The 14,486-nt window shown below is 44.2% G+C and overlaps 1 protein-coding gene across 4 annotated transcripts in view; it reads right to left on the reverse strand.

Annotated features, from left to right (window-relative positions):
• Nucleotides 1-14,486, reverse strand: part of DGKA (diacylglycerol kinase alpha) — a 387,021-nt gene that overhangs the window by 74,936 nt on the left and 297,599 nt on the right. For all 4 annotated transcript variants that reach the window (XM_078686412.1, XM_078686395.1, XM_078686404.1 and 1 more), the window contains one exon: nt 2,394-2,468. In XM_078686412.1, the coding sequence (XP_078542538.1) occupies nt 2,394-2,468 (75 nt within the window). The remainder of the gene's footprint in view (nt 1-2,393; nt 2,469-14,486) is intronic.

A 14,486-nucleotide genomic window follows, 5' to 3' on the forward strand; every position in this document is an offset into this window, starting at 1 on the left:
TTAACCAGACAAAACTATGTTTATACATGTGGATAAAATATCAGGATTTCTCTTTCTTTATTATTCCCTGTCTATATGTCAACACAGCAGCCATCTTAAGAGAATTTTCAAGAATGGTAAGCACTTCAACAGAGCCAGCAGTGATCATTTCAGCTTTTCTGACATTTTGATGATTAGTGTTACATCATTGGACTAAGTCTTGCACTAATCACCAGTGGCTGCAACAATTGAGAAATTCCCTTATTTCCCTACTTCCTTAGCATGCTGAGAAAGTACGCTTTGGGTGGATCGGTTTTCTCAACAGTCTAGAGAAGAAGGTTTTCAGGGATGGCTCCACCTCAGGAGCGTTGTCCAGGCCTGCTGAAGGCGCAGCAAGCAAACACAAATAAAATGGCATGGTAATGCCATTTTATTTATTTGCCACCACACCGACTCGCGCTGTGTACAGCGCGAGGGTGGGGTGGGGCTGAATCCTGCACATGCAGGATGACCGCACTGGTCTACAGTGCACATGATGGATTGGCCAGTCGACTTTGCGACGGCCCGCCCGACATGCGCACTGTTGACCCAGCAATCCAAAGGCTGTGAAACAGCCTGTGGATTGCTGACACGGGCGCCCAGACTCAAAATGAGCGCTGGGTGAGCCTGCTCCGACTAACCCGAGAGTTGCTTTCACAGCATAAGAGCAGATCCTGGATTGGTTGGAGTTGCATTCCACAAGCAGGAAGGAAGTACTCCCTTTTACTGCTCGTAGGTGGCAAAGAGAAGTGCCGCACCGGTTGTGCTCCCGAATTTATGGTGAGTCGTGCGCCTTCGCACCCCACCATTTTTAATTTAAGCTAGCCACCACTGGTTTTCAGGCAACAAAATGGGGTAATACGTCCAAGAGTGTCCAAGAACTTTAAGTTTGGCCATGGAAGGTCAACTAAAGGATAGCACCGCAGGCTAGTATCATCATCAATGGCTGTTTTTCCACCATCGACATTCTAGGCCTGTGTTTTCTCCTAACCATGCTATATTGTCTACTGGGAACTTGGTGGGCAACTGCATAGCTGCATGCTGGATCGGGGTGGGGCAGGGGGTACCCCCTCAATCAACATTGATTGGGAAAGGATGCAATTTTTGTGTTTCAGGATGGGCCCTTTCAATAATTTTTTGGTACAATAAATTTTATCCGAAACCTATACTCAGCGCCAGGAAACTTATGGTGTCAGTGCGCTATATAAATCCCGCTTAACATAACATAACATAACAATATATTAAAATATGTCTGCTGAATGTAAAACTGTTGATGGCCCCCGAGAACTTATGCCCTCAGTTTCATGTGAAATGTATACAATATTCCAGCAAAAGAGTGCTAATATACGTAGGCGGCTGTGATGAGGGTGCCGGGATTTTAAAGGAAGTTGGACATTCTGCTTCTGTAGATTTCACCAAAATGTGTAACAGATTTCTAAATGTATTTAAAATTGCAAAGAATTCCACCCGGTACTCCTACAACTGTTGCAGAGTACTGACAAGCAAACAACATGTAATTATTCGGAAATGCTGCAGATGTATTTTTCCAAACGGAGAAACATAATGCATCAGTACAGTTAAACCTGTTAAATTATTTTACATTTTTTTAAAGGGGAAAAGAAACTTTCCCTTTGGAGGATCTCTTTTCTTTAAATCCTCATCAATTTTAGAGGTGCCCACTCCATACCCTGAAAACGGATTTATTCTTGCACTTAAAGACAGTAGATCTCCAGCAGAAAATGGGATACTATCTACTAACAGTTCGTGTGTGCTCACAGGATTGCGAGTTTCTTCTTGTCCCTACTCTTGAATGCCCACAACTAGCCCCGGTATGAAAAGTTGCACTCATAACGTAAGCTACTTGCACAGCTATGTGTCGCTTGCATGTGCACATTGGTTTAAGAATGAGGCCCAGTGCGCCTGCTCTTGTACCGGTCAGTGGGCAGCTTCTTTACCACATCTTTCCGGCACGGATGTATGACGGTACAACGCGTACCGTCACAACGCGTGCTGTTACAACGCGTCCCTTACAACGCAAGTCGTTACTACGACTTGCGTTGGGGGCGCGGATGTCGAATAGTATAATTTACTATTCTAATACCAGTCCCCGTGGACACTAGGGAAGGTGTTGGAATAGTAAATTTACTATTTTTAATCTTCTAGCGCCCTCCAGCGCAAGTCGTGGTAACGACTTGCGTTGTTACGGACGCGTCGTAACAGCACGCGGGGAAACATCCGCGTTGTAACGGATGTTTCCCTTCTGGCACCCTTACTATGGCAACTGTCTGTTAAGAGACTGTCTAGTACTGAAGTCAGGATAACAAGATAAAGGCCTTCCTCATTCGACCAACTTTGTGGCTGATGAAGTTTCTTACCCCGGGGCCGGACCACCTTTCTGAAGATCATACACCTGTCTTGGGTTGAGCAGGTACTGGAATTTCCGGAGCACCCTGTGAAAAAAGTGTCAATGGTGAATTACCAAATCAGAGGCGGAAACGACACTTTAGGCTTCAGAACTTACAACCTGTGCAAGGATGACTAGTGTGCAGGTAGAGAGCATGTGTAGTTAGAACAGGTAACAAGACATGAACCTTCATACATGTCCATGGGTATTAAAAATGCTCTTTCATGCCACTGGTTCACTCTACACATTTGCACAAATCTGGATTCTTTGACATCAAACATGCGCTCAAACACTGTATTCGGAGGAAACATAGATACCCACCAAAGAGATGCTCTGGGACCAGGTGTGTGTGTGTGTGTGGGGGGGGGGTCAATGACAAGAAGAAAGCCTGGTTTGGATTGTGTGTGGATATGTTGTGGAGCTGAAGTTGTGACAGGTGAGTCAGACAGCAGAAGCTAAAGATCTAGACCTTCAGAACCTTGTCTTATCTGTGAATTCCCATGACTAAGGGAAATGAGGAGTGTGCGCGTATCTGTCCACCCTGTATCCAGGGCTCTGTGCAGTTAAATGTGTTACAACAGAATGCACAGGATTCTCTCCCTCTCACCACCTTGACTGATCATCCATCCTCCTTCCCTGCTTACAAGGTCTATTAAGGGTTCCTCTTAGAGGTGGTTCAGTTTAAAGTGCTGACATGGACAATAAGTCTTTTTCTAGGTGCTCCCAGTTATAGCCGATGAGGTGAATCATGCACTCAGTGACTTGAACCACCTCTACTTCCCCTGTCAAGGAGCAGGCCCCTTCCGTCAGAGGAGACCACAAGCAATACTCTCTTCAGATTCCTTTGTGCATAACCATCGTCCAACCAGAAATACCCAAGACAACCTGAATGGACATCTAAACTTCCACCTTTACTTCACAGGCCACGCAGATATGTTTGGAAATGGTCTCTCAACACATCAGGTAGCACATAACTACAAACCTAACTGTATAAATACACTGAACACATCTGTCTGCCAAGTTGGTATTTTACTACACTATTAGCGATTCAAACGTGTATATTGAACAAAATGCTCCACCATGGTACACACCACACATGGACCTTTCGATTCCTGGAAGATCTTGCAGTCACAACGAAGAAAGAGTCATGCTACTATCAGCAATCGCAGCTTTGAAAAAGTGATATCATTCCTCCTAGAGCCAGGCTTTGGCACAGCGCACCACTGGTTAGTCTCCACAAGCTGTACAGAGGCACCGTTCTTTTCACAACAGCCCTAGGCTTTCACCTTACTCTTCTGAATGCTCTTCATGCATAACAAAATGGTTACTTACCAGTAGGAGTAGTTTTGCAGCTTGAAGAATCTTCTGGATTCACATGTTGTGCATTATTCCGCCATCTAGTAGTTGGGTCTGGAATTGTCTTTGTTTTTTTTTCCTTTTCTTGTTTTGGTCGCTGTCGACCACCATTCGGTGCCAGGTACGTCCCCTGTGTGACGTCAGCCAGTATCCTGGAGGTGCGTGGTAGCCATATTCGGATTCTTTTTTCTGTTCCTAATTCTATTTTGTAGTCCTTGAGATGGTCATTAAATAACTGAAGCAATCATTTGCTTCCCCACCTGTTTGTTTTCCTTGTAGGGGAAGCTGCGTGGTTCGCATGTGAATCCAGAAAATTCTTCAAGCTGCAAAACTACTCCTACGGGTAAGTAACCATTTCGTGTTGCAGTATGAATCCTTTTCTGGATTCACATAGTGTGCATTAGATTACGTAGCGGTTTCTCCCATGCTTGGGAGGCTGTGGTGAGAGGAAGACCTTGCAAACAGGTGATGGAGGACCTTCTATTCAATTTGAGCTTCCTTTCTCATTTGTAGGTCCACACAGTAATGTTTTGTAAAAGTGTATGGTGATGCACATGTTGCTGCTGCACAAATAGTGTCAACGGGCACATTGGCCATGAAAGCTAGGGTTGCTCCCTTCTTTCTAGTGGAGTGAGCTGTTGGTCGCATTGTTAGTTCTTTATTTGGCATAGGCATAACATGATTCGAAGGTTTGTACTATCCATCATGCAATTGTAGCCTTTGTGACCGGTGATCCTGTGTTGGTATGTGCGCAGGCGACAAACAACTGTTTTGTTTTGTATATTCTGTTTTTTGCAGATAATACAGTAACGCCCTCCTTATATCTAGGGTATGGAGGCTTCTTTCTCCTTTTGTTTTTGGGTTTTTGAAGAAAACTGGTAGGATGATATTTTGATTTAAGTGATATTTACCACCTTTGGTAAGAAATCTGGGTTTGTTTTTAAGATTACTTTATCCTTGTGGATTTGCAAGTATGGTTCTTGTATTGTTAAAGCCTGTAGCTCACTTACTCTCCGTAGGGAAGTTATAGCGATGAGAAAAATTGTCTTTAGAGTAATGTGCTTGAGGTCTGCTGCATGCATGGACTCAAAGGAGTTTGCCATTAGTTGAGCAAGTACTGGTGTTGCTCTAGGTGGGGCAATTCTTTTTGATCCTTCTAAAAACCTTTAATTACAGGTTTTGTGAAGAAACCTTTGCATGTTTTCTCTCTTGTGTATGCTACTACGGCAGCCAGATGCACCTTTATGTTTGAGTAGTTGATGTTGTTGTCCAAAAGGTCAGTTAGGTATGTGATGATGGAATGGATTTTATTCTTAGCGGTGCACCCAGTGGTATATCGCTTCCATTTTGCTGCGCAGCATTGTCTTGTTGACTGTTTCGTTGCCTCTTTTAGAATTTCCATTGTTCGTAGAGGCAGCTTGAGGTGGCCAAATTCTATATACTCAAGTGCCAAGCTGCCAGATGCAGCGTTGCTTGTTCCGGGTGAAAGATTTGGCCTTGTTGCATTGTTAGCAGGTCTCTGCTCTGATTTTGATCATCTTCCGCTTGGATAGTTGCAGCAGGGTTAAGTACCATGTTTGCCTTGGCCATTGAGGGGCAATGAGGATCATGTTTGTTCCTGGTTGATTTGCTTTTTCTAGCACTCTTTGCATCAGGGGTATTGGATGGAAAGGTGTAAGCAAATGTCTGTGACCAGTTGAGTGAATGCGCATTATCCATTGACAAGTGGTGAAGAAACCTCGAGGCAAAGAATTGCCATTTCTTGTGCTGCACTGTTGCAAACAGGTCTATCACTGGTGTTCCCCAGAGGTTGAAAAGGTATTGTACTGTTTTCTGCTTCAACTCCCAATTAGGGAAGCAGTTGTTCTGTCTGCTCAGCTGGTCCGCTGTAATGTTTTGTAGTCCTGGTAGATGTACTCGTTATAGGTTGATTCTTTGAGCTACTGTCAATTTCCAGATTTCTTGTGCAAGATTGCTCAGGGGAAAGAACTTTGTATCTCTCTACTTGTTCAGATAGAACATTGTTGTTGTATTGTCTGTTTGGATTAGGATAGTCTTCCCCTGGATGTGCTTCTGGAATACTTTCAGTGCAAGAAAGCGTTTTCATCTCCAGGAAGTTGATGTGTTTTATGGAATCCTGTTAGTTCCATTGACCATATACATTGAGTTGGTTGTAATGTGCTCCACAACCGTTGAGGGATGCGTCCGTGGTGATTGTCACAGATGGAGTTGGGTACCTGAAAGATCTCCCCTATGGTATGTTGTTGGATGTCCACCATTGTATCTCTGCTTGCACCTTTTGTGTAACAACCACCAGATCCTCCCATCCCCAGCCATTCCTGGAATGGTCGCATGTGCAGGCGGGCATGAGGGGTAAGTGGGATGCACGATTCCATCATGCCCATCAGTCTCATGACCTTCTGCACTGTCAGAGATTGTCCCCTCAGGTAGAGGGTCGCTTCTTGATGGATAGCCTGTATCCACTCCTTAAAATTAATCTTGCTCCTAGGAGGATTTTTTCCCTTTCTGGTTTTGTTGAAGCTTTTTGTGGTTTATTGAGAAAGCCAGTCCCAGTAGGGTTTGGATGGCTGTTTGAACATGGTTGTGGCATGTTTGCTTTTAGTGTGCCCTAATGAGCCAGCCATCCAGGCAGGGATAGACATGGATTCCCTCCCTTCTTAGGTGGGCTGCCACTGCGGCTAAGCACTTTGTGAAGACACGTGGAGCTGATATTATCCCGAAGGGGAGTACTTTGAATTGATAATGTGTTCCATTGTGTAGGAACCACAGGTACTTTCTGTGTCCTTTGTTCATAGGGATTTGCAAGTAGGAGTCCTTGAGGTCTAATGTTGCCATGTAGTCTCCCTTTTGAATTTGTGGGATTATTTCTTGAAGAGTACACATTTTGAAGCGTTGTGTTAGTATGAACCTGTTTAGGAACCTTAGGTCTAGGATTGACCTTAGAGTTAGGTCCTGTTTCGGTACTAGGAAGTACGGTCAGTAGTTTCCTTTGAAACATTCCTGTTTTGGTACTACTTCTATTGCTTGTTTGTGGAATAGTTCCTTGATCTCTGAATTTAGCTGTGTTAGTTCTGATCTCAGAAATGTTCTTGTTTTTGGTAAGTTTGCAGGTGGCGTTTTTGTTAGTTCTACACAATACCTGTACTTTACCAAATTCAATATCCAATTGTCCATTGTGATATTTTCCCACTGTTTAAGGTAAAAGGATATTCTTCCCCCCACTGGTGTTTTGTGTGGGGTCTTTTCTGTGAGTGAGTCAGTTTGAGCCATCTCCTCTTCCTCTGGGGGTTTGGCCTCTGCCTCTCCCCCGAAAGGGCTGCTTCTGCTGTTGTTGCCAGCCATGTTAGCTACCCTGTTGACTTGATTGTTGCCCATGGCTTTGACCTTGCAGTTGCTGTGACATTTGCCGTCCTGACCAAATGCATCTCTTCCTGTGGTCTTTCTGTTGTAGAAACCCCCTCTTTTAAAGGAACCTCTCTGTTGTAGGGCTGCCATCGCCCTAGCAGTCTTGTTGTCCTTTTAAATCTGCTGGAGGGATTCACCCACTTCTTTCCCAAAGAGTTCGTCCCCAGTGAATGGTCTATTGATGATAGAGATTTGAACCTCCTGTTTGAATCCTGATATTCTGAGCCAGGCATGTCTTCTGAGGATGGTGCCTGTGCACACTTGCCTACTGGCAGTGTCTGCAGCATCAAGGTCTGACTTAAGGAATGTATTGGCCACATTTTTCCCTTCCTGGACAATATACCTTGCTCTTTTTTTGTCCTCTTCAGGCAGTTTACTGAGGTTCTCCTCTATTTCGTCCCATTGTTGGTGGCCGTATCTATTTAGTCGGGTGCTGGAATTTGCGAAGCGCCATTGTGTTACCGCTTTCTTTTCCATTCTCCTCCCAGCATGTCCATTCTCTTACTCTCCTTTTCTGGTGGAGGGCTAGTATTGGAGACTGCATTAGCCCTTTGTGAGTGAGAAGAGGGCTGCCGTACCTTTAGGGATCGTGACGAGGACTTCCCTACAGTATTGCCACGCCTGCCCAATGCATCCTGGGACTTGGAGGAACTGAGCGCAAGGCAATTATCCCTGTATACCGTTTCTTCACAGAGAGGCACCATCAGTAACCCGGAAGTTGAGGGAGAGGAAACAGGAGGCAATCACGAGGTTCCAATGAAAGCGAAGGCGGGACAACGGACCATAGAGAGAAAGGACGGACCAGGAGAGAGAGAGAGGAGACGCCGAGCATCGACGCAAACCTGAAGAGGACACCGTGGAGTTCCAGACGGAAGCAGGACCTGAAGCAGAGCAGGAAAACGACGAGGCGGAGGACCGGTGGTCGGAAGAGTGGTGGCATCCACCGGAGGAGGCTGGAGAGCGGCCGCTATTCAGGAGAGTTGCGGCGGAGCCGGTGAGTGGGGCTGTCACCGGGGATTTATAAGGGAACGGGGAAGCTGGAGGTGTGTACCCGGGAGGTGGGTAGAAAAGGCGTGAGATAGGGGTGTCAGATTTTGGTGCCCTTGAATGTTTCACCTTATTCGCGAGTTTCCCTGACCTGGTTAAAGAGTATCGGTTATAATTGAATGTCACAAGCTGCACCTCGTTTGTAGTTGCATAGACAAAACTGCACTTAGTGAAGCGAAACTAAGAAACCCCCTTTTCTTTTGGTTATTCTTGTTACGTAACTACAACAACTGAAGCCCACTGAAACCTTCTTTATTTTCCTCTATGGCTGCTTCCTTCCCACCTAACCCCGAGCACATTTTTTCTGGACTCATTCCCCCTCACCTCTGGGTGCGATGACTGGTGAAGGTTTAACAACCCCAAAAACCTAACAGAGTGACTGACGGCTCCCTTTGTATCTCTCTTTCTATGAGCCTCCGGGGAGACCCCATCCAGACCGAAGAGGAGGAGCCGGGAGCATCTTCCATTATCACCTCATCACCAAGTAGTTCGGAAGAGGACCAAGAGGAGAGACACTCTGTATCGCTGACTAATCCACTTACTGCCAATAAACCACCTTCTTTTGGACCATATATAAAGCCTCCTCGCCTGTTTATAAAGCCTGCGCTCCCACACCCTTCTTCTGGCTGTGGTAACAATAATTGAATCTGGCACTGTGTTTCCTTGAATATACTTATGGTTTGTTGAGAAGGCCATATATTTCTTCTCTATCCTGGGTGTTACACCCTAACTTGAAGCTGGTTCTTGAAGGCTTCTTTGCCTTGAGCCAGTATGCTCGGAAGCATTGGGAGGTATTGAGTCCCCTTGATGGCAGAGGCTAGGGTTTCCAGGAGAAAACATGTGTCTCCTTGTAGTTCCTCGAGGACGACTCCGAAATGGTCTGCCGCCCTTTTTACTAAGACATAGTAGAAAGCTATGTCCCCTGGTGGTGATGCATTTGAAGGATAACTGCATACCTCCTCCTCGGGGCTCTCAGTGTCGCGGTCGTTCAATGAATCCTCAAAATTTTCTGAGATTTCCTCTTCATCCGTTAGCTCCCTGTATTCCTTGGGCTTTTCGTCGCGAGGTTCTGGGGTTGGGGATGAGTCGAAGATACCTTCTTCTTCTCCCTCTGCATCTTCCACCTCTTCGGCATCAACCTTTTCTGGTTTGGCAACCGTGGTTTTAGGGATTCGAAAATCCTTCAGAGTGGCGTTGAACTCCTTCTTTTTTCCGAGGAGTGTTGCCATTTTATCCTCAAGTCTTTTCCTTTTTGACCTTGAGAGCTCTCTCGGCATCAGAGGCCGGAGATTTTCTCTTCTTACTAGTGGCCACGTCAGGTTTCGACGGCGTAGAGCTTTTCTTTGCGGGTTCGTGTTCGACCTTTTGCTTCGGCGTCTTCAGCGATTTTTCCTCCTCTGTACCCTTTAGTTGGGTTCCGTGGGGTTCTTTTAATCGCGGCTTACCCTCGATTGCCTTTTTGCCCGGCATCGGGCTGCCTTGGGTTGCACCTTATGTTTGTGGCCCTTCGGTTCCGACAGATGTATATGGTGTCTTACCTTATCCTTTTTCTTCTTATTTTCGCTTGCCTTCTTGTGGGCGTGGATTTTTTCAGAGTCCCCTTCTAGAATTTCGACGTCCGATCCCTTGATCGTCGATTCTGCTGGTACTCCACGTTCTTCCTCCTAGCTGGAGAAACCCAGGTCTTTGAGGGATGTTGTCTTTGAGGGATATTTTCTTCGTGGTCTGCGACATTGTGGTGTAGTGAGCCTCTCTTTGGTTTCTGCAGCTTCTGAGTGTTTTCGACAGGAATGCCGCACATACGGTACGGAAAAAACTGGAGTTGAATACAAATAAAGGGGACACTGTAAAGGCTCAACACTTGGTGGATCATACATCAGGTGACGGGGAAGAAATCCGGGAAGAGAGCCAAAGAGAACAAAACTTATGCCGTAAATTGCAGAACTCGGTTAGGCGCATGGCTAAATCCCAAGCTGACTTTATCTCCAGGTTCAAAGAGGCTGAGGCCCGAATTTCTAATCTGGAGGAGTATCTTGCCCAACAAAAGGTTACCACTGAACTGATGCAGGCTACCAGGGAGGATACCCAATGGAAGTTGGCAGACATAGAAAATCAGGGCGCGTCGAAATAACTTAAGAGTACTCTAGATTCTGGAGGGGAAGGAAGGGCAGGATCCACGTAGATTCATTGTAGATTTGTTTAAAAAAGCATTTCCTGAGCTGACCAGGTGGGATTGGGACAGAGAGATCGAACAAGCTCACAGGTCCCCCTTTAATATTCGTCTTAGAGCTGGATAGGGGGATCCTAAGCCTAGAACCTTCCTAATCTCATTCAATATTTTTTTAGCTCGAGAGGAGGTGTTTCAGTTAGCGCGACCTGATAAGAAAAGAGTAGGGGGAGATATTGAATTTTTTGTTAGGCTGGATCTTTGCCAACACACTGTTGAGCTTCGTTGGCAACTTCGGCAGTTGATCACACAATTTCAAGCTAAGGGGGCTAAAGCATATCTAATGTTTCCTGCCAAGCTAAAAGTTATTTTTCATGAACGTACTCGTTTTTTTACTAATGCAGGGTCAGCTAAGGAGTATTTAAGCTCGATCTAGTGGGGTTGATTTATATTTATCTATTCAATGTATAGGTTATCTTGAGTCTGATACCTCTTCTCTTTTCTCTTCCTAGGGTGATGGTGGATATACCTTGTTTCTTTTTCTTTCTACTTCTTATAACTTTTAAATTGGCAGTGAGGGCTGTTTTTTCACGTCTAACTCTGGGGGGGGAGCCTTTTTCCTCTCCCTCGAGTGGTGGGGGACGCGAGGATCGGCAGGGGGCTCACAGGAGCTTGCATCTACAGGATCATGGGTTCTAAAACCTTGTTACGGGGGGGAGAGGGAAAGGGGGACACTGGGCGGATGGTGGGGGTGAGTCACGTAGGTGGGGTAAAAAGGGGAAAAAATCCACAGTAGTAATTATCTGGAAGAGTATGAACAAAAATAAAATACTGATATGGTCACAAAGGGAGTATGTATGCTCTGTTATGGTATCATATGTGAATTGGCATTCATGGGGAGCTTTGCTGTATTGTTACAATGATTTCTAAAGGGATAAAAATCAGTTTGCTAAATGTTTCCGGTCTTAATAATTGGTCAAAGCGGAAGAGGGTAGTTGCGGATTAATCAGCCAGACCTGGTGTGTCTTCAAGAGTCGCACATACCCTCGCCTAAACGGCATATTTTAAAGGAGCTTGGGTTTTCGTTGATCACGGCCTCTAAGCAACTCTTAATGACTCGGGGTGTTGCCATCTTAGCTAAATCAAATGTACAGATTGTTGGACACTCCTTGTCGATAAGCTTGGTCGCTGGGCCATAGCTGAATGCGGACTTGGGGATAGCAAATGTACTGTGCGTACCATCTACGGCTCCAATTTAGATGAGGCAGAAACTCTGGAGGAGTTAAATTTAGAGTTGGCTATTTGGGGACAACCTTTGGTAATTTGTGGGGATATAAATATCAATTTGGCCACTCAAGAATTGCAGGATGGGTCTCGAAGATATAAAGGTCGTAAACAACGGGGTTTATAAAGCTTTATATCATCTAGTAAAGGATCATGGGTTAGTTGATGTGTGGGGTAAGTTAAAACCTCTCGATCCGGGCTATACGTTTTATTCTTTTCCCCATAAAAAGTTGTATCACTTGGATTATTTTTTTGCATCTACTACTTCTTTAGTAGGTGCCTCAATCCAAATATATCCTAGAATTTTGTCTGACCATGCCCCAATTGTGTTGGAATTGAGTGCACCAGATCGGAAGGTACTGCCTAAGACTTTCTCTTTTGACCGAAAATTGTGTCTAAATGATGAATTTAGAGAATACATGATTTGTTGGATGAAGGATTTTTTTGATAATAACAGGCAGTCCGCTCATATTGCAACCATTTGGTATATGTTTAAAGCTTGCTTTCGGGGTGAAGCATTTCGTTTTGGACTCTATCAGCAAAGAAAAAGTAAGTCAGAGGTACAGGGACTATATGCAGCTCTGAGAGAGGTGGAAGGCAAATTAACCTTGGGGATTGCACAGCAAGGTAACAATATTTTGGAGTTAGAAAACTCTGTTGCTAGAGCCCGGGCTAAAACTCACGGTTTGTGGAATATGGAGAATGCTAAAAAGTATTTAGTTTATAAATAACAAAATTATGAATATGGGGAAACTGTTGGCAGATGCCTGGCCCTAAGGCTGCGCATGAAAGAATCATCCCGTTCTATGGGTTTATACCATCTCAAGGGACTGTTACCCATGTAAATAAAGTGGTCACACTTTTTGATGTTGCCCATACTGAAAATCGAGATTTAGGGCTAATTTTATTGGATGTGGAGAAAGCATTCAATCGGGTGGAGTGGGATTATTTATGGCAATTGATGTGCCGAATTGGTTTTGGGAAGGAATTTTTATGACTGCTTTGCAGGTACTCTATACCTCACCGTTCACTAAAATTACCGCTATGGGTTTATTATCAGAATCCGTCAGAATCACTGGAGGTGCCAGGCAAGGTTGCCCCTGCTCGCCACTTTTGTTTGCTTTATATATTAATCCTTTTGTTGAGCAGTTAGGCAACAGTCCCCGTATCAAGCCTTTTTATGTACATGATATCCCATTTTCAGTCTTCGCTTATGCTGATGACATTGCCGTGACTTCGGCTGATCCATCTCTTGCACTTCAATAGATTGAGCGATTAGCGACATTGTTTGGCCAGGTGTCCGGTTATAAACTCAATGTGACTAAAACACAAATGATTTGTTCAGAGAACATTGTCTTGTATGATATTAGAGTGTTAAAAGAGGTGACATACTTGGGCATTAAAATAAGGACATCGATGTCTGAGGTGGTTGACGCCAACTGGAACGCGTTGTTACAGAGTGTTAAGGATTCACATTGATAAATAGGGACGACTACATCTTACCTTAATTGGTAAAAGCAACATTATAAAAATTAATATTTTGCCAAAGGTTTTATATATTTTTAGATCAATTCCCTTGGAGGTGGCAGGAGGTCAGCTGCAACATCTTCAACCTTTGTGTGCGAAGTTTATCTGGGCCCCTGGTAAATCAAGACACCCTATTAGATTTATGATGCTACCAGTTGGGAGAGGTGGCTTAGCCATACCGGATTTTGCTTTTTATTTTTATGTATGCTTTTTGTAAAAAATGCGGGTATTATTGACCGGGGAAGGAACGGCTAGTACAGCAGAGGCCCCTTCGATTTTTCAGATCTTGCTGGGATCTGAGGCTCGACAATGCCTGTTTAAAGAAATTGATGGCAGTTATTTTAAATGGACAAGGTTCAAAGTAGTGGAAGGAGCCTTTAGAGTATGGAAGAGAATACGAAATTCATGCCTATTGGAGAAATTATCATTCTATATCCCCATGAATGCTGTGAAGATTCTCCCTCCTATATTTTTGGATAATATAGCACACAGCTGGAGGAACAAAGGTATTACAACATTAGGGGATTTTTTTGTTATGGGGGGTCACTCACATCCTTTGAAGAACTAGTGAGATAATACAATCTGTCTAATCTTCAGTTTTTTTAATTTCTTCAAATTCTTGATTTTTATCACGGAAAAATGTTATGGTTAGACCTAACTTACTTGTAGAGGCTGTAGGGCGGCAGGAGAAAATTGGGGTTCTGTATAAGATATTATTATCGTATAGAGCAGATGATTTAGGAAAACATAATGCTAAATGGTCTATAACTTTGGGGGAACATAACTTATCTATTGAGGATGCTATTGCTAGATCTCAGGATGTGCTATTGTCGGCTGATTTGAAAGTGCAATTTTTTAAAACTGTTTTTGATTTGTATTACACTCCAGCTCGTATGTTTAAGTGGGGGGGGCGGTTATGGTGGAAAATGTTTTTGTTGTCGGGGAGATAATGCCAATAGCCTCCATATTTTCTTTAGTTGTAGTAAACTGTCTAGATTTATAGCGGATATAGAGACATTTTTGGCTACAATTATTGGGAGTCCGATGAGGATTACACCCGCCATAATGTTATTAGGGATGGGGGCAGATACTGATAAAGGGACATTATTGTATAAACATCGTTATCGGATTTTCATTGCAATGACAGTTGCTCGGCTATGTATTGCCTCCGATTGGCTTCAAACGGAACCCCACGCACTTGAGTTATGGTGGGCTAAAATGTACAATCTCTTCAATTTAGAATTGAGTTTATTTTCT

The sequence above is a fragment of the Lissotriton helveticus genome, chromosome 1_1 (assembly GCF_964261635.1).
Source record: "Lissotriton helveticus chromosome 1_1, aLisHel1.1, whole genome shotgun sequence".
NCBI classification, from domain to species: domain Eukaryota; kingdom Metazoa; phylum Chordata; class Amphibia; order Caudata; family Salamandridae; genus Lissotriton; species Lissotriton helveticus.